At 45.4% G+C, this 20,891-nt stretch overlaps 1 protein-coding gene across 4 annotated transcripts in view; it reads right to left on the bottom strand.

The window, feature by feature from the left end:
- Nucleotides 1-20,891, bottom strand: part of LOC306786382 (trinucleotide repeat-containing gene 6A protein-like) — a 30,744-nt gene extending 9,853 nt beyond the window's left edge. For 2 of the 4 annotated variants that reach the window (XM_079281138.1, XM_079281136.1), the window contains exons 1-14: nt 20,761-20,891; nt 19,191-19,242; nt 14,764-14,862; nt 9,207-9,513; nt 8,402-8,449; nt 5,207-7,267; nt 4,888-5,071; nt 4,300-4,781; nt 3,956-4,096; nt 3,705-3,866; nt 1,758-1,946; nt 1,384-1,550; nt 1,144-1,221; nt 749-916 (exon numbers count right to left, since the gene is read on the bottom strand). In XM_079281138.1, the coding sequence (XP_079137264.1) occupies nt 749-916; nt 1,144-1,221; nt 1,384-1,550; nt 1,758-1,946; nt 3,705-3,866; nt 3,956-4,096; nt 4,300-4,781; nt 4,888-5,071; nt 5,207-7,267; nt 8,402-8,447 (3,678 nt within the window). In that variant the 5' untranslated portion in view covers nt 8,448-8,449; nt 9,207-9,513; nt 14,764-14,862; nt 19,191-19,242; nt 20,761-20,891. Of the gene's footprint in view, nt 1-748; nt 917-1,143; nt 1,222-1,383; nt 1,554-1,757; nt 1,947-3,704; nt 3,867-3,955; nt 4,097-4,299; nt 4,782-4,887; nt 5,072-5,206; nt 7,268-8,401; nt 8,450-9,206; nt 9,514-14,763; nt 14,863-19,190; nt 19,243-20,760 lie in introns of all 4 variants that reach the window. The other 2 variants (XM_079281137.1, XM_079281135.1) reach the window with 1 other exon arrangement.

Below are 20,891 nucleotides of genomic sequence, written 5' to 3' on the forward strand. Positions count from 1 at the left end.
CTGCAGAAGCAAGGCCAGGTGCACAGCAGACGGACGGCAAGCACAGAGGGACACAGGAAGCACATCAGCAGCCAGCGAAGTGCAGGGAGAGAAGAAGGAAAAGAGTTAATTTTGCAAAAGAAGGAGAGGGAGAAGGTGACGCGAGAGTGAGGACAGAGGAAACGACGGGTGGAAGAGTAAAAGAAATGGAACGAGGAGAGAAGAAAGCGATGGGGAGGAAGGGAGTGGAAAGAAGGTGGCACCAGAGGATTGGAGTCAGAAAGATAGAAACAAAGATGAGTCGAGCAGCTGAACGTGAAGAAGGAAAGCAGCTTCATACAGAACTACGAAAGGGAATGAATCATTATTGCATAATTACAAAAATGATTTTTATTACCATTAAGCATTCAAGTGTGCATATTTAATTTGGTTGCTCATAAGTGAAAGAGCCTCACTAATAATTCATAATGATGAGATACAACATGCAAAAAGAAAGTATCAAATGAAACTCCCCTTTCGACAGTTCAGAACTCAAATGCAGTGCGTTAGAACCACCACTGTGGGGCACAACAGGTCTGAGAGAGCGCTCCAGACGCCACGCCTCCCTCATGATCACCACGACGGCAGAGCGCGCGCGTCAACAAACCTCTCTAGTTGTGTCGTTTTTCCACAGCAGAGCTGATACATTACCGGCCCATTTAGTGCCGACGCAGCACAACAACACACCCGCTGTATTCTCAAGAAGGTAAACTTTGATGTTTGCGCATACCTTTTCATAGTAAGGGCTGCGATCCATGGCAGACTCCTTGTGGAGCTGGTGTCGAGGCCCAGGGTTCTTCCCCATTACGCCATTGTAGTCTCCCATACTGCCCATGTCCATACGCTTGTCCTGCACCATCCCTGCTCCGCTCTTCATGGAGTCGTCGGGAGAGTCTCTCTGCAAGGGGGAAGTCAAGAAAACGATTAGAGACAGAAAAGCATAATATTGCATTAATACACGTTGAAAAATAGAGAAAACGGGGTTGAATCGCATCGCTGCACATGAAGAAAGTTGTTTACAACCGCAGCTGTAAAATGGACAGGTGCTTCCTGCCACACAACCGTTTAAAGATACTAAAATTAAAGTGAAAGAGAGCGAGAGCAACACTGAGGAATGGTACTTACAGAGAAGCTCATGCTGTTGAACTGGCTGATGAAGGGTTTCATCCAGGGTTCCTCCTGTTTGTTGACTGGTTTGTTCATCTAAAAACATAGCAGACCAAATAAGTATCAACTGGAGACACTTCAAGCATTAGCAGAGTCACCTTTTTAACCTTTTTAAGAGTTTCTGTAGGAGAAAAAAACAACTCCAGACTTAAACCCCTGACGTGGTTCAATGTTTACCCAGAGACGAGGCGAACAAACCTTGTTGGGGCATTTATGCTTGTAAGTCCAGGTGTTTTGGTCGTAAGACCGGTTGTCCTGTTGGCTGTTGTTCCACATGCCGATCTCCACCTCCTCTTCCTGGTCCCAGCTGTTGCCCATGGCCGCCTCCTCTCCACCCCATGTCTCCATGGGCTTGGGTCCTGGAGCTACTAAGAAGGTCAGTAGAGAAGAAGAAACTGAATACCAACAAGTGATTGTATACACTTCTAATGCACATTTCATGACTTGCGACAGGGGAATTCTCTCTTGCCAGTTTGTTCACGGTCAGCTAGGACTTCTTTTAGTTTTAACATGATCATACTCTTCAGATGCAGGTTTTTTTGCTTAATATTCATGTTCATGTGTGCACCTACCAGGCTTATGCTGCCCGCTCCATCCAGGCCCAGGCCCAGGCTCTCGGTTATCCCTGCCGGGGTCTTCCCAGGTGGAGCTGGTGTCCATGGGCTTCCCCCAGGCAGACGTCCCATTGTCCACTTTAACGGGCGGAGCGGGGGGAGGTTCCCATGTCGAGGACTCCTTCTGGGGGAAAGACTCACCCCAAGCTGGAGGAAAAGAGGGAGGTACCCATTAGAATGAGGATATACCTTCTGTGGTGTAGTCTTTTATCTTCATTTATATTATCATTAGACTCGAACAAATAGGAAGCTCAACGACACAGAAAAGGAGAGCAGTCTCCGTTTCTCTACCCTATTCGTTGATGCTGCAGGTTCACGTTGTTTTTCTCTGTTGGAGTCAGAGAACAGAGCCGGGGGAGAGAGCCCTGCTCATGTCCCTGGGGAACCCCACATCGACTTGCTTATGCAAGTGTTGTTTACTTTAACTCCTGTGGGTTTGTAGATGTGTGCCAATCTGCACTTTCAAAATGCGAGACGCCATGTGTTCAAGTCAATGCGCAAGTATGAGTTCAAAAGGCTCCCATTACAGCGGACTGCCCAGAGTGTGCTTTCTCCCCACACCGGAGGCGCTTGGGGAGATGCCAGGGATTCCTCCCCCGTAAAAATAGGACAGATCATCGGGTGGCCTCAGGCTCCAGTGTCCCTCATGTGACTGGACATGCTCACACACAAGCACATAACACTAAGAGACATGAGCCAGACGGACAAACTGGCACATGCATGCATGTTACAAGGCAGATTTAAATGTTTGCTGTACACTCGCACACAAACGAGGGCATTTAAAAACACAGGACAAACTGTAACCCTAGCCTGCATCTATTGATCCTGCGGTGTAGGTGCGTCAGTTGATACAATAAAAGGGGGATGGGAAACAATGTGTGTGTGTGAGTGTGTGCACATGATTATGTGTGTTTGACAAGTTGTAGATTTTAAGACTGAAAAATATTTCTTGGCCAATGTTCAGTTTTGTTTTGACCATTCTTTAGTTACACATCTATTGTATTGACCTACTTTTACATTTTTTCTTCTTGCAATCGTTTTTTTTTTTGCACTTCGTTGTCCACACAAATAAAACCACAATCATCTAAAATGAATCAAAATGTCATTACAGTAGCTGGCTGGTCTGCCCCACCCTACCCAGCCGTCCAGCTAGCTCGCTAGGCAGCAACCCTGAATAACAGCAACAACCCCCCCCCCCCCCCTCTCAGCCCACTTCCACAGAATAGCTCGTTATGTTTTCCCATCTTGCATTGGAACCATTCCTATTACTGAGTCAACAGACATCCTCCTCCACCAGTCACGGTCTCTCTCAAACCCAACAAAAGCCAGTGTTTCTGCAGCAGAATTGGCAGGTGAGAGAGAAAGGGAGGAGTGGAAAAAGGCAAAGGAGAGAAGAGGAAAAAAAGAAATCGATGCTCTTAGCATTCCAAAGGGATGACTCAACCGGCTTCACAAAAAGCCTTCAACATGGACAGCACCGTGGGGAGGTGGGGGAGGACGGCTGTAGGCGTTTGTTTTCTCTCCGTGCTTCTGTACACATTGTGTACCCTTTTGAACACGTTTGTGAATGTGAATATGCAAACTCTTTGTGTTTACACTGTGTAAATCCTTTTAAGACCTTATTTCAGCGATGTAACAATCAAAGTATCCCTGCAGGCTAAAACCCACTGCACATGTACAAGATCTGCCACATCTATCTATCTACACTATTCTCATCTTGATTTACATGCATGTGTTAGAGGTGTGCAGGAATGTGCAATATTAGTGTTTGAAACGGTTCAAGTTTAGCGTATACATCATTTATTTAGTCTATGTATACCATAGGTTTCTAATGTACTTTAGAATAAAGAGTGATAGTTATTTTGGCTTCCTTTGCCTCTGTCTGAATTATGTGTGCATACGTACTAGAACTGCAGCTTTTGTCTTGGGCCACTGGCTGCATGGGCTGAGGAGGATGCATGGAGTTGCGTGCAGGGTGGTTCTGGTGCTGAGCGGACGGGCCCACAGCCTCCTTATCCGATTGGCCAGGCCTGTTCCACATGGTGGAAGCCCCAACGCTGTTTTTAGCTGGGAAGAAAGTTGAATTACACTTTGAGAAGCCTGGACTTTCGTATGCTTTCGTCTCGGTTTTGCACAGCTCTCTTTGAAGTGTTTACCAGGTTTTCCAGGTTCTCCCCAAGCTGCTGTGCCATCATCGATCTCATTCCTTCGACGAACAGACTCCGGAGACGGCTCTTCCCACCCAGTTGACACTTCCTCCTTCGTACCTACTGCGGGTACGGGGCCTCCCAGCCAGCCTGATGGAACAATGCAAGCGAGGTATAAATTGTATTTCCTCCTGCGTAACTTTCTTAACTCTTCTTATCAGATAGAATTCAGTTTTTGGTGCTAAAGCATTCCTTATTTAACACCTAAACAGCCATGCAACTAATAGACTTGCTCATGAACAAAAGGCAAAACATCTTAAGAAAAGATTCTGATGAATAATCTTAACAGGTACCTGAGGGCTTGTTAGGGGCTGGATTGCCTCTAGACATGTTGGATTCAGGACCTTTCCCCCACTCGTTAGAGGGCTTGGGATTCGGCTCAGCCCAGTTCTGGGCTCCGCGGTTGTTCTTCATTGGCTCGCCCCAGCCCTGGCTGTTACTCTGAGGATTGGGTTTGTGGACCGAGTCGCCCCAGTTGGAGCCAGGGTTCTGGTTCGGAGTGCTCTGGTCCGGGGTATTTGATCCTCCGCTCCCTACCCAGGTGTTGCCGCCGCCGCCGCCGCTGCTGGTGGTGTTGGTTCGGCTTGGCTCGTTCCAACATCCAGAGCCGGACCGGTCGCTGTCGCTGTCCCAGCTGGCACCTTTTTGAGGCTCCCAGTGGTTTTTGCCCCCTGCTCTGGCGCCATCTCCACCATTACCCCAGCGTTCACTGCCATTTCCACCTTTAGAATCCCAGCCCTGCTGAGGTTTGGGCGCATTAGTCCACGTATTGGACCTAAACAAAAACAACGAAGGTGATCAGTGAGGCATAACTACATTTAATAAAAATAGTTCTGCGATGGTATTATCAGAATTTCTATAAACGCCCAAACATCAATTACCTGTCATCTTTGTTTATGTTATTGCTCCAGGTGTTACTGTTGCTCCCCCTATAGCTGGATCCATCGTTCCAGCTGCTCTGTCCACCTCCTGCACTCACTGGGGCTTTGTTGTCCCACCCAGAGGACGGCCGGTCTCCCCAGCCAGAACCTCCTGGGCCTGAGCTGCCCGGCCCATTCCCCCAACCTGCGAATACATAAAAGGAAGATCAAGCTTTTGCCTACTTTTGTGTTCTAAGATGGAAATGTGTGCTCTAAATCTTAATATTTTAGTTCACTAGAATGTATTTTTTTTAAAGTATCATAGACATTGAAGTTCTACCTCCAGAGGTCTGGGAGGGAGCTGCCGGTGTCCCTGTGCCCCATCCGGAGCCTCCGCTGCTCTGCTTTCTTTCATCTCCTCTGGGTGCTTGGAGTCGTTTGTTAGCAGAAGAATTGACATCCCAGGAGGTGTTCTGCCGTACGGGCGTCTGTCCCCATCCAGTGTTGGACAGGACCCTCGGGTCCACGTCGGTCTGGGCCACCGCTGGCACAGCTGGTACTGCTGTTGCAGGACTGATAACTTTTCTGCGATTTCCTGCTTTTGGCTGGCTGCCGTCTCTGTCTGAGCTGGATCGGCCTCCGGAACTCTCTCCGCTTCCTTCACTTCCTCCAGTGCGACCCCAGCCTGCGGCGACACTCCCCAGGCCATGGCTTCCACCTCCACCTCCACCTCCTCCCCCTCCTCCCCCTCCCCCTCCTCCTCCTCCCATGCCCATGGCGTCATCCTCCAGGCTCTTCCAGCCATTGTTGGCAGAGCTTCCTTTATGACTTCCAGGATCTAAATGGTTGTTACCGGGAGGTACTGATCCCCATTCTCCATTTGACGTCTTGTTGGATGTGGAAGAGGACGATGATGACGAGGAAGAGGACGACGTGCTGCTCCCCCAAGGGCGAGGGATCCCTGCTGGAGGGCCCATCGGAGTTTGGCTGCCATTTCCTGGTGTTTGGCCTGCAGAGCCTGGGATTTGATTTGAGCCGATACCCCAGGACATGTTGCTCTGAGGCTGGTTTGGATTACTGGCGGGCCCCTGGTCCCAGCGTGGGGCCCCAGTGTTATTGTGGTTATTATTACTCTTGTAAGCAGCAGTGGAGGATATTTTGGGGTTCCCAGCCTGCATTAAGGCAGGGTTTTGGGCATTCACAGTGTCTGCATTTGGGTTGCCCTTGTCTCCAGGGTAGGTAGTTGCACCCCAAGGTGTACCGAAGGCCCCAGGACTGCCCAGCTCTCCTTGGGGGTGCTGGGGGGCTGATGAGGGGTTTCCATTGGCCAGCGGAACCCCATTCCCTCCTCCAACAGAGCCCCAGGAGCAATCCCCGCTGAGTTGGGGTGAGGCGGTAGAGTTTGGTGGACTAGAGGTCATTGTGGCGTTAGTAGTAGTAGTTGTAGTAGTATTCATCATAATAGTGTTATTTGGTCCATTGGATTCAGTGTTAAGGTTGGTAGGCTGGAGGCCACCGTTTCCACTGTTGCTGCTTCCTAACACCTTGCTGCTTGCCGTACCATTATTCGCCTCAGTGTCTTCCATCATACTGCTGTTTGGAGCTGCCATGCCACCCCAGCCCAGCCCGGGGCCCTGTTGGGGAGCTATACCCAGTTTGGAACTCATCCCCTGAGCCTGTGGAGGCCGTTGGCCCTGGGACACTGGGCTTGGATTCTGCGGCCAGGCACCGTGGTTGGCATTTGGGTTTAACGTGTTTGGATTTAACCCTCCATTGATGCAGGGGGTGCTTCCGCCTGTGGTGATCATGTTGGTGCCCCATACACCACTATTATTGATGGGCTTGTTGTTGTGGTTATTGCTGCCAATACTGCTGGATCCAGCCACAGAGTAGTGGGAGGACCCGGTGATGCTGTTTCCATTATTTGCACCGCTGGTGGTTCCCATCCCTCCACCGATTACCTGACGACTGTTGCCGTTGCTGTCTCCATTTACTGAAACGCCGACCATCATGGCAGAAGTCACTATAGAAGAGGAGGGAGAAGAAGCCGTAGAAGACACAGAGGAAGAAGCATTTGCTGACATCATCATCACCGTTGTCACAGCGGCGAGGTTTTTCTCTGAGCCGATCGAGGAGTTAGAGTCTCCGTCCATGCATTCTGATGCCAACTCGGGGTCTGATCCTGACCCGCAGCCAGAAGAGGAGGACGACGAGGAGCAAGAGAATGAAGAAGAGGAGGGAGGCCAAACGGACGAGTTGGTTGAAGAAGGGTTGTTGGGTTTGTCGGCGCTGCCGTCCACTATGACTTTGCTCCAGTTGCTGTTGCCGTCACCGCTGCAGGGTGAGCCAGAGGACCAGGGGGAAGGCTCATACTGCGAGTCCAAGCCAGGATGCTCCAGACCTGGAGAGAGGCAGGGGACAGTGTTGGATTTGAGATTTAAAAGAAATATATATATATATCTATATATCCATATATAGATATATATATAGATATATATAGATATATATATCTCGCATTCATTTACCGAAGGTGCAGTTTCAACATTGTGAAGAAATTACACGACAGTAAAATGTACTTTAGTGAATAAAACAACAGATGTGGTTTAAATTCCCTTCATTCACTGTGAGATTTTTTTATTCCATCCAACCTACAGCTGCCCAACGGTGGTTAATCAGTGCCAGGCCGAAGCCACCATTTTGTCACCACAGCAGGACCCAAAAGCATGCCAAAGCTATAAACTAGGAGGGCAGGGGGGCAGAGGACGACCATCAGCAGGAGGAAGGATGGAGGGCAATAGAGTGTGAGAAGAGGGAGGAGGATGTGCCGTCAGCCGAAAAGATTCAGACTAGGATTAAACTTTGATATTTTTCTGAGATCATCCGCACTCAGAGCTGGCGTGTCTGTAACATTAGACACAGAAACACGCGAGTGCTACATCACCGTATTCATCAGCCAGCAATGTTTGTCACTCAATCAGCATTACTGCAGTGGGAGCTCACGTTCAGTTGCAGTGGTGGTGAATTATGGTACCGTCAATACTAACGCTCAATGAAAGCATTGTAATTTGAAGGCAGTGTAGTAGTGAAGTAATTAACGAATGTGTTCATTACAATACACAGGTGATTGTTGGTGCTTTGAGACATTGCAAAGACGACGAAGATTTTCTGGAAACATATGAAAGGTGAAGATCTATAAAATCAATTATAGTTGACAATCCAGACTTCTTCGTCATCTTCCTTCAATCACAACATCCGCTTATTTCTTTTCCCGTTTTAATCGAGTCCTTCTCTCACTTTCTATATTTCACATAAACTTGTGTTTGTCTGCCAAGTCTCCTCACATGTCTAAACCCACTTTCTAACTCACTCTCTCTCACATCTCCTCCTCTGCCGTGAATAAAACGAATCTGTCGAGGTCAGGTGAGACTGGGTGTAGCTAATCCGTCGATCACAAAGCAGAGAGCCAAAGTAGGACATTGGGAGGAAGAATGAACCACGAGAAGAACGGGGAAGGAAGAAGGCAATGTGTAGTCACCTGTTTGATTAGGGGAGTGGCTGACGGAATCCCGAATGGGAGCCATGCCTAGAAACAGAGAGAGAGAGAGGAAAGACTGTCAAACAGACTCAGGGGAAGTTAGCGATAGAGCCACAGTACAAACACAGTGGGGAGGTGTTAGAAAGAGCTGGGACAGATCGGACATTCAAAGCAAACAGAACGGAAAACAAACAAAAGTACGAAGGGCTTGCAAGTGCTGAGCATTAGTGGACAGACCCTGCTAGTTAGTAGTTACAACTGCTTATCCAAATTATAATGCAGAGGAATTAAGCAGCACGTAATAAGTTGGAATTCTCAGTGATTTGTCGGAGCTATTGGTGCTTTGTTAGTTTGTATTTCCCTTTTAGCACAACCTGCTTTAAATCCACATGCTCTCGTTATTTCGATTAATATCGCGGTTGTGATATAAATTCTGAGAAAACTAACTCATTTCTACATATTTCAAAAACCTCAGAAAACTAGAAAGTTAAATTTTTTCTGAGTCGATGCTGCACAAAAGCAGCATGTTAAAGACGCCATTTAGAGCAGCCAGCATGGAATTTAGAGCCCCTTTATGCAAATCTGTTACTATTTATGACTCGATAAGTTTGTTTCCAAATATTTCCAGGATAGAAGTACAAGCAGAAACTCGTCAGAGGCTATGAGCAAGAACACACCTACATTCTAACATTTCAATTTCTTGCTTATCCAAGAATATGATGAACAGATGGAGCGCTTGTGTCGGCTGGTGTCTGTGAGGATGCACCTCTGTTATGTTGCATTCTTTTCTTATTTCATAGTTTACCTGTGAGTGCGGCGAAAGGCTGCGGCTCCTGGAGGAGGCCGTCCCCGGGTTGAGCGGAGAAAAAGTGACCTCTGGTTCCCAGGTCGGCGAAGGGAGGGGCGTATAAGGTCAAAGCTCGGAGGGCGCTGCCTCAAGGGTCCGCGGTGAAGAGGCGGGGCTTGTCAGAGCGGGCGGCAGGCTGTTCGGGCCCTCTTGGCATTGCTGAAGACTGAATGTGTGTGTGTGTGTACGTGAATACGTGGGGAGGGGGAAGGGGGGGGATGTGGTTTAGATTGAGGACTCTGCTTTGACTTGGTACGATCCGGCACTGCAGAGAGAGACGAGAGGAGAGAGAGATGGTTAGGTCAACACAACGTCCGCATGCATTATGAAAACAAACCACTCAGTCATAACATCCATCACCAGTCCACGGCAATGAATTTAACCCACAGCGAGTGTGTGTCACGCATGATCAAACAATCACACATTCATTTATGACGGAGCAACAACAGGAGGGTTTGAAAACTGTTGTTCACTTATTAATCGCCAAATGAATTGTGGTTACAGTTGCTAGTGACCGCCTCTTCAACTGTACCAATACAATGATGTGAGGGAAATATATTAGTTGCATTTTTGACAAAGGGAACGCAGCCTCATCCTCTCGCTGGTGTCCTGTTGATGACTAAGTATTCACATCTCTCTGGTACACTGGAGCAGAGGTCTGCAAGACGAGCCTCATTCAACTCTTCTCCTTCCATTGTGGTCACATGTACGCTTCAGTGTACGAACAGGCCACTGTATGAAATACTTACATTGACTATATTATAAATATTACATTTTATTTACACGTGACTTTACACGCATCTTAGTAGCATGTTTTCTGCGTGTATCACAGTGCGTGCAACAGCGACAGCTTAAAGTGATTTGTTTCCGCGTCTGAACTGGAATGTGGGACAAGTATACGAGTCTGCCAGTTTAGTCAGAATGGTAATAGGAAGGGCGAGTGACCACCAAGCACACCTTTTCTTCTTGAAGGATGAATGTGTATGGGTTGGACTAGATTAGGGTTATACAACAAGCTTAAAGCTGGCAGCCATGGCAAGCAAAACCTCTTATCTCAAACCAGAGAAAGCAAAGAAGTAAAGGGGACAAAGACGGGAAAAGGAAAACTAAAAGGAGGAAGAAGGTAGAAGCACAAAACAGAGAGGACACACATCCTTCAGTAAAAGTGGACCAGTGCATTTGACAGCAAGTAGTGTGTGTGTGCGTGTGTCCTGACCTTTTCCTAGTGCAGGTTAGGAAAGTGTGTGAGCTCTCTCTGCCTGCTGCAGCAGTACACAGGTCTATTTATAAACCTCCAGTTCAAATAGCAACCACTCTGTCCACTGGCCAATATGATAAAAGAACAAACAAACCCATGTGTGGACAATGAGCAAGTTTGCTAATGCAATGACGCATGCATGCGTTCCAACTGTGGAGGGGCCTGTTTATTGTAATAAGAATAACCTTATTGCAAAAAAGACTAAATAATCCTACTACAGAAATTCATGTAGAGCAAAATGTTTCTTTCAGACACGTGAACCATCCACCGATGTTATGAACACTGAACAGAGGACAACCTCCACCTTCATTTACTCACAGCTCGCTAAAACGTGGGCACACCGCCCGCATCTCAACATGTACGCTCTGCCAGAAGATGTTTCTGGAACCAATCAAAAAACAGACTATTATTACAAGACTCCCCAAAGAAAGTTGCTCAAAAGTATTATACTTGCTATACTAAGCAAACAGAGCATAAAGAGGTAGAGCATTGCCCTTTTCCCTCCGGCAGCCGGAGCACTAAGAAGGGAGGCGGCTCATTCCTGCAAACTGAGTTGTTTACTTTCATGGATCTTGACTCAACCTTCCCACATGGAAAGACATTTGTCAACCCCGAAGCATCCGATTCAAAGAGGCTACCCTCCTCTCCTTATAAGGCAGTGCAAATCAAAATAATGTAGAAAGATGGCCAACACTTCACTTCACGGTGCTCATCATACACTAAGTCCCTTCGGGTTAGTTATGAAGGATTTGGGGATTTTTCTGACCAGTCTTTCAACCTAATATGAAGTAAGTGTTGTTTTTGTAAACACCTAGCCTGTATTGGCTATCTACATAATAGTGTGCGTGTCTACAAGCGATCAATCAATAAGTCAACAGAACAATATTCACAAACTATTTAGAAAATTGTTTTAAGTCACGTTTCAAGCTAAAATGCCTCAGGATGTGGTTATTTTCCGTTATGTGATCGTAAACTCAAAGTACCTTTAAAATGATGCTAATATTATAAAATAATTATCTGTTATTGTTTATTAGACGGCCTGTTTATTTGTTTAGCTAGTTACAAGCAAGCGAGCTTGTTTGCATTTTGTTGTGCAACCCTGTGTTGTAGAACGACAGTAGATAAACCTCGACAACACGCAACGCCATTTTTATTGAATGTGAAATGTTTTCTCTTGAGTACAAGCGTGTTCTTTGCCGCTGCTCAGCACAGAGGACAGTTTGTTCCCCGTTCTCCCGTATCAAAGCAGCTTTCATTAGGCCCCCGGAGTTGGCAGCAGCTCGACTGCTGCTGCTGCTGCTGCTGCTATCACCTTACAGACAGAGAGGGTTGGGTAGAGGGAATATAAGGACAACACACAAACAGAGTGCCGTAGAGAGAGAGAGAGAGAGAGAGAGAGAGAGAAACAAGATGTCAAGGTAAGGAGGAGGGAAGAAAGGAGACGGAGAGAGAAGTGGAATGTGAAAAAGGAGGGACAGAGAAGAAAAAGAGGCTGTCGCTGAGGTTGATGCGAGAGGAATGCAGCTGCAGCTTCCAACATGTATAAAAAGCAAAAAGGTCAACTTCCTAAAGTCGACAGTACATGAAACCAACATGTGCTCAGTTTAACAGAGCAAGAAGCAAAGAATCTGAAGAGGCAAAGTGGAAAAAGATCAATGGAACCGACCAAGAAAGTGTTGTGGCCCCGTTCATTTTACCGGTTACATAACCTGACCTGGAGAGAAGGAGTAGAACAGAGGTGGATCTAAACAAAGCTGCATCATGAAAGAGTGATGACAGAACGCACACATACAAACACAAAGACAGAACCTGTGAGAAGTAGACGTACATTTGAAGATAAATGAGTACATGAGAACTCTATACTGCTCAAACGAAGGTGGGCTGATACAAAAGGACAAAGGGTTTTTTGAAGCTAAAAGGCACTTTTCACGTCCTGCTGTTGCTAAGAAATCTATTTGAAGCACGGTGCCGACATATTCTGTCAAATCATTTGCAAGCCAGTAAAAGACATCGGTACCTAAGCAACAGACCTCGGTGTGCAAAATGAAAGAGCTGGTAGCAGTCAGAGTGGGCGGTTTAAGAGGTACAAAGAGCACACGCAGGTACAGAGGTCCTTCTCTAGATCGGCTACACAGTCGGAATACATTTCATTTCATAGTCATATTACTTGGAGTGCAGCTCATGCATTAGTGCACACTGATAAGGGTTCTGTTGGAGGAAACATTCCTCGTACGTGGACACGTTTCCTCATTCTCAAATAGCAACTCTGTAGCACCGTGTTTTAAAACCTGCTCCGACACAAGTCGACCATTTCTCATCCTTGTGGACACGTTTAATTTTGAGGGGTTTGCATGGCTGCCTTTTGGCGGTATACACCGTATACTATAAACATACAGTGGATCATTATGTTTAAACTCAAATGAATCCTTGTAGGGGCAACCCATTACAAATCTGTTCTACGGGCCGAGATAAACAGAAACAAAGAGATCTGGTTTGGGAAGATCCTGTTGTGAAAAATTCCTAAACACTCCCAATTCCTCTGGGCTTGTCCGAGCACGATGACATCAGCGCTAGAGTCACACGTCTCTCTATCTAAAATATGCAAAAACTCATTAATCAACAGCTACACAGCAAGCGGTCTGCATCTTCTTCAGCTGACCGGACGACACGAGAAGGTATTTATAAAAATAAAAAAAAAGGGAAAAAAACAAGCCGACATTTACATGAATGAATCAACAAAACAGCATGCAGTGCATGAGATCGCATGTGCAGTGAGAGTGTGTTGAGGGAGCAGATAAGCACACTCGTCAACTCTGGGAGGAGATTGGAGGGGCGGCCCACACGTATGTCACTCAAACCAAGGGGCAGTGTGTGCGAAAAGCACAACAAGCTTTTGGCGTTTGTGAATGACTCACTGGCCGGTTTGTCCATTATTCAGTCTACTGTGTCCACCCACACCCAACGTTGGTAGTGGTGGCCACCAGTTATGCGTTTGTGTACTATAGTTGCTGGTGCTCGAGTACAGCAATGAGTGGACTTTAATGAGTAACTGGGAGTTGAGCCAGAGAGTGAAAAACGTCCATCACAAGGTCCAAAACACAATATTTAATGTATTGTCATATAGGTCAAAGACCGGCTGGAAAACCTCACATTTCAGAAGCTGGAGCCAGACAATTTGAGCATTTTTGCTCAACTTACTCAACTGGTGCATGCTAAAGAGCTGCTGACGACACCAGCATTGAGACTCCAGCTCTGGTGACACACCGTTCAGTGTCAGTATACACACTGTTCAGTATACACACTTGAGTCTTTCAGAGGTACAATGATCACACTCTTGTTATTGTACACGCATTATCTGGGGATAGGAGCTTCTATGGCGATAAATGTCTGTGTCAGCTCACAGTTTGGTACAACAGAGACGACTTAAACTCTCAACTACTTCTCCGTTTGTACCGGGACAGACAAATATAACAATAAAAGTAAGGAGGGCGAGACTATAAACACAGCAGGACCACAGCGGAGACAAGTGAAAACAAAACCAAAAAGACAAGCAACTGAAACACAAAAGACACACTCAAGGTCAGAGATAGACGCTATCAGACTTCCTGCCCACACTCGCCATGACAGTAGTTTCAGCTGCAACAGTAGCTCGTACAAACAGCACTCGATGGAAACTGCAACGGCAATTCAAATGGAAACAACGCGGCGACGTCACAGAGCAAAGTACACTGCACTGCAGGAGACAGACGGACCACGCAAGGACGGAAAGAAATGTTGGAAAAACAAATATTTTGAAACGCATGAAGACGTCATAGCTGAAATGGACAAGTACTTCTGGGTGTTCAGCATGCTTTGCACTCATTTCGATCACGTATTGCCAGAATCGTGTCTTGACTGCAGCGCTGAAGCTTGTGAAACTATTTTTACTACCTAGAGTACAATTCTGCAGGTACCGCAGTATTAATCACATCCTTTGCTTACTGTGCAGAATTGCATTTGGCGTTCATAAAAGCGGGCTTATTGAACACTGGACTGTTCTGGCGACACATCGCTCATTTCGAGATAAATAGTTCCGTGTAAGGTGAACGGAAGCCGGGTGACCTAGAAGCAGCGGATGCCGATAAACCACAAAGACTCAAGAGGACAACACTTTCAAAGGCAAATCAATACCAACAGTTGGACCAAGCGCTGCAATTTATCTTTCATCCACAACTACACAACTACCCCACAGCTCCAGACGGAAGACATCACTCTCACCTTTTGACCAGTCCTGTGTCTTCTTATCCTCCGTCCTCGTCACAATCTCCGTCTCTCTCTCTCTTCCATCCACTGTTCGTCCCTCTATGGGTTTATTCCCTGTGAACAAACAGGAGGAAATACCATTACTGTCCTCGTCGTCGCTGATGCCTTTTGGGTTTTATGGGACACGATTAAAGTGCGTCGATAACTTCAAAGATGTCGGAGTGGGCTCTGGGAATTTGTCAAGATTGTGACGTTTTAGAGATCAAACCATTAACTGATTTAATTGAAAAACATTTAACAAACTAATCTATAATTTAAAAAAATAAATAAATCTTTTTTGGTACTGTGCTTTGAGCATGTTGTGCTTTCTTCATAACTTACCACTTATACTGAAAAGTAATAGTCGTAGTATTACACCAGTGTATATTGCCTGATACCATGAAACCAGATGATAACACCTGGCCTCAAAATACCCAAAAAGTGTGTAAAACCACAACTTTTGACTGATACTACTCTTCCTAGTTGTAGTCTAACTGTGTCCTCTCCCTCGGTGAGTGTCGAGTTTAGCCGCACTGGTCGCAGTGGGTTCGCCATTTAGGCAACAAGAGAAAGCTGCAGGCTACTGTCTAATCCCATAATGGGATTACAACACAGCACTTACTTCAGCTATAAACAGACAGATGTACAGAGATGCTCAAACAACTCAGACAGAAACCACGGCTGCACCATTAAACACGTAGTCATTTCAATGGTGCATTTAATGGTTTAGTTTGATAATTGCACAGAAGCTCACAGGAATAGGGAAATTAGCAAAACTGCATTTAAAATGCAATGTGTGATATGTTGGCAACATTTACGGAATGAAAGAACTAAGATACTTAAAAACAGTAGCAATTCAGTAGCTAAGACTGGTTTTCACACACACACGCTGCTGTGAGCAGCAATGATCGGAGCGGATGTTACAGCATCTTTATAAGAGAATTGAACATCTTTATTACATGATGGACGTTTAAGAAGTACATGCGGAACTACGGTTGCAGTTTGCCTGATCTGTTATAATCTAACTGAATACAGTTGCACCTTATTTTTTGTTCTGCCACCTTCAGTCACCCTCCTCTCTACCCCCCCTCCAAGTGCTTCAACAGATGGTTCAGGGTTCAACAAGCATGGTGGGGGCCCTCCTGGAGAGCACATATATACACAGCATCTGTTTATGAATGGACCGACAATTGCCCATCCCCCGACAGCTACAGCTGACAGGGGGGGGGGGGGCACCATGAGTCACCGAAAGTAAAAGAAGGGATGAAGAACAAGGCCTTGGGAAGGCCTTTTCTCCTCTACTAGTCACAGGTGGGACTGAAACAGGGCCGGTGACCCCCACATAGCCTCCATTTAAACAGTAACAATTAACAGCAGAGTTATACAACCAACTATAAAGACTCTTCCTCCTGTCAGCACTTTCCATAGCCGTGCAGTGATAATACAAGCTAAACCTGCTAAAGTCCGTCCTCCACCATCTAGGTCACCTGACGAGTACAACCATGTGCTTTTTATTATTGTTCTTTAATGAGTTTGTTAAAGAAGAACCGCGGTTAACTAATCCTAATATAATTGTCTTTCCTTGTTCGCCTGAACGACTACGGATACTTATGGAAAACATATTCTTCAATGAGTTTAGCGTGTCGAACACTTTTCATGCAAAAAACACCAAACACGCGCCAATAAAATGTCTCTAAAATAAAATGTAAAATTCCCTGCGTTATATATGGACGAAATTAAATCTTATATCATCGACGAAACACACTTTAAAACTGCTGTTATAGTGTTGAAAACGGGCAGCCATTTTCACCATTACATACAAATCACCAACTGATGAAAAGAAATTGCTTTCCAAAAATATCTCATCTCTAAATATGGTCTTTGTTGAGTTTAAAGTGGATAAAACAACAGTGCGGACAGCTGATTCCACTATCAATTACATACTTTGTAGAGCTGAGAAGGATAAAGAGCAGCAGACAGATAAAAGATGAAGAAAATAGATTTAAAAAGGTCACTAGAGACGTTACGTACGTCTCTGTAGCACAATAGATTAGAGTCCAATTAGTACAGTAGATACACATTTCATTTGGCCATTAAACCACGTGTACGGTAGTCATGACTGTGTCCCGGTAAACAAAGTGAATCTCTGTCTGCTACATTCTCATCTTGTGGGATTCACAGTGGAGCTCAGATTTCTCTGCCACCCACTCGCCACTTTTTTCCTGTGTGAACCCTTTTCTGCTGGCTGTCAAATAAAGCTGAAAGACTTTAAAAATAATCACACTATACTTGGGTTTCTGAGGAGGTAGAGATCAAAAATCTGAGGTTTTAGACTACTGCATACGGAGACCCTGTGGGAGTGTGTGTTTTTTTTTTTTTCACTCCCAGAAGTGAGTCATGCAGTGAAGCCAGCGAGGCTTTTCAAATTTACAGGAGACGGAGTATTGATTGCATCTGCAGCCTTGTGGATGTAGCCACACCAGACATCCACCCAAACATAAAACCGGCAAGACACGAGCATCCACAAAAACACTTGCAAGAGTTCGTCTGTCCCCGGAGAACAAACGCCAGAGGGTAGTCGCGTGGCTAATTTGCATGTACAACACCAGAGTATTTGCATCAACCCGCATTAGCATGTTCTCAGAGGCTTAACACTGGAGGCTCGGTTCAGGGAAGCCATCACTCAATTAGTGAATGACAAAGAGTGTCGCCTCATCACACGCAGCCCGACGGGGAAGGCTGAAAACCACGGTTCAATGTTGCTGATAGCAAAGGAGGGAGGGGCAAGTTGTGATTCAAAGTATTTTCTACCTCAAGAATGTCTTAGACGAGTACAGTTTACTTTGTTGTTGTCTGCAGTTAAATATATCTAACTATAAGTGGGCCGTTAACAACTGAGGACATACGCGGTTATAAGCAGATGTGAAATTGGAGTCAATGGTTTGTGTGCAAGCTTCACTAATTTGATTCAAATCTCAAAGCCAAAGACATTGTTGTCCATCTACGCTGCTCAACAACTTCCTTTAACTATAATTGCCTTTGTGTCGATTGTATCCCGTCTGAGCCCACATGGGTCAAAAGCACCAAATGTTCCATTTCAGCTCCTCGCTCGTCTTTCCAGTCTCACGTCCATCTGCAGGTGTGGCTTTACTGCTCGGGGGGGCAACGGTCAACTACCCGATCCCCAACAAACGGAGCAATGTCGCAACACCGTAGGAATCCATAGCACTGCTGTATTAAATTCCAAACACGATGCTCTCAAGTTAACTATGACAGCACGGAGACATTTTTATACAAGTGCACATCGCTACGGCTTCCACATTAACCAGCTGTGAAAAATCAAGATATTTTTAGACAAGGATGAAAACCTGCCATTTCAGAATGTATTTCTTAAATTGGGAGAAACATAATTTAGGCTCATATAAAAGGATTAGATTAAGTTGATTGTGTGTGTACCGTGTTTATTTTGTTAAATTCCCACAAGACAAATCATTTGAATGTTAGTGTGAGAAAGCAATAAAACTGCAAATGAAACATCTAATGTGGAGAAAATTATTAGATTACCATAATAATTAGTGTTTCTATACACAGAAGGGTATTAATATCTATTAATATAGTTTCCCCTTGTATTGCTTCAGCAGCAGCACACCCACATACACACAGATGGAAAAAGTGTCCCAAGACGGAGAAGATGTGAAACACTGTCAACTGGATTTACTAACTAATTCTAAACTAACCAGCAAATTGAAATACCTCACAAAGCCATTCACTAAATATTATTTTCACAGTAAATACATAAGATAGAAACTGGACTAAATCTGCATTAAAAACAAGGCAGTTGACATGTTTTATGTTTAAAACATCCTCAAAAACTGACACGAGAGTTGACGCTCTGAGTCTCTACAAACAATCAAAAGCCATTTCAGGAAATCGTGCATGACAACAAGATTCATGAACAGATTGAGGATCTAGAAAACGTACTATAAGCGCTGCCCTTAGAGCCGGTTAATGAACCAGCAGTTGTCCACGGCGCTATTGTGCATCTGCAACTGTATGGACACAATGAGCTGCACAAACACCTCTCCACACACAAAACACCAGCACCCGGGCTTCTCATTTAACCGTTTTTTAAAACAGCAAAGCTTACTCAGCACAATGCGGCCTAGACCAACCCAGACCCTCCAAATCAAACCAAACGGAACTGCATGTGCTTGCATAAGCAGCAGCAGCAGCAGCCTAAGCAGGAACCCCCCCCCCCCCCCACACACACACACACATTTAGTAGCCCACCCCACACAGGTCATGCCATCATCTACAGAGAAGTGACCAGAACGGTGACATAATGTTGGAACGTATGCTCTTAAAATGAGTGCGCGTGAATATTTTTACGGTGGCACACTCACCTGCTTCGATGCTTCAGCTTCTTTGGTGGCAACAGCTTTCAATTCCAAATCTCTGAAAGACACGGAAGAGATATGACGGTTAATCTCAGTTATAAAAGACCAGATTAACTGAAACAAACCTCAATTAACAAATAAAAAGGTACCCTTCATGTGACTGTTACAGTTTTATTGATTTACGGTGATAAACAACAACACAAAAACACGTGAGCGCGTTACACAGACAGATGCTAAACCTGAAATGGTAAACGGGACTCCCTTACAGTGTCTCAAATTAATTATTGACTGTGCACGGGTCAAAAGGCATGCACCTCACCCACTAAATCTATGCAAGGACAAGCCTACACTAACAAACAATAGGACTCATCAGCAATTCCTTGAATGAAAAGTATTTCAACTAGCTAGTCGATGTGGAAATGCAGGTTGAACTACATAACAGGTCATTTGCATGGATCAGAGTCCCCCAAATTCAGGCTCCACAAGGTGAAAAGAAACAGGGTGGTGTGTGTGTTGTGTGTGTGCGTGCGTGTATGTGTGCATGTCTGACAATTACAGCTAACGACAGGGAGTGTGTAGGTCAGAGTTACAGCTCGGGTCCTGATCGGCCATTATCTCAGCTGTCGCCTGATTTACAGCTTAACCAACATGGCTTCTTCTCTCGGAGCCTGGTGTTTTTCCAGCAGCAGCCAGAGACCCAAACATGCCATAACATAGCATCCGATTGCAATTAAAATGAGTATGTGATCTGCCCTCGTTTTGCAGCAGCGTCGTCGGGTCTATGTAAACAGTGAATACGGCTGTAAAAACCAGCAGAGTGGAGGTCTAGTGTTACGTTAACCAGCCTCTCTATCTGACCGCCGACAGAGGGTGTTAAAATACAACTATGCACCGAAATATACAACTATACAGCTTCACAATTTCACCATCAAAGTTCCTTCCGTCACATATTGTTTAAGGACATTTGAAGAGATGTGTGCCCCCTTTGCGTGTCACCAAACAGCCGGGAAATCAGTCGCACTAACCGCAGAGCGGACCTGCGTCGTCAAATTAGCATTAGCTGCTAATGCTAAAAGCTAATGTTACGAAGCAGCTAACGTTAGTTAACTTACCCAATCTAGCCATGACGGCCTTTTAACAAATGCAGATATACATTATAACCACCCACAATGATAGTTTACAGATTACAAAATACATTGATGCAATTATATTTAACGAAATACATACATTTATCTTTTTTACAGATATCTACGCACAACCAGTGAGCAGAGGTTAACCGATGCTCGTACTAGTTAGCGTTAGCGTAAAGGTTTAACTGCCAACAAATCCCTCGAATGACCAGACATCTGCAGACAAACACTATCAGTCGATGCGTTTACATTTACGTTTGCAAACCACAATGCAACCGAGCAAACAGCTGGCCGAACAGGAAGCTAGCTTCAGTCATTGCTAACTAAACAACAGCTAAACTTATCAAACGCTACACCAGTCCCCGGGTCTCTCCCTCCCTGCGCACATTAGCTCACCACAAAGAAATGGTCCCTCTGGTCAATAAAACGTCGTAAACCAACCTCACCTCATTGAAGTATAAAGTGCAACCGAGTGGAAAGGAAAAGCCGGTTGTAAGGCTACAAGAATTTCAACGCGTTTTGCAGCATCTACGAGGGGAGGCATTCGTCCTGCATGATCGCCATTTTCTTAACTCAC

This window comes from Melanostigma gelatinosum (genome assembly GCF_949748355.1).
Source record: "Melanostigma gelatinosum genome assembly, chromosome: 13".
NCBI classification, from domain to species: Eukaryota; Metazoa; Chordata; class Actinopteri; order Perciformes; family Zoarcidae; genus Melanostigma; species Melanostigma gelatinosum.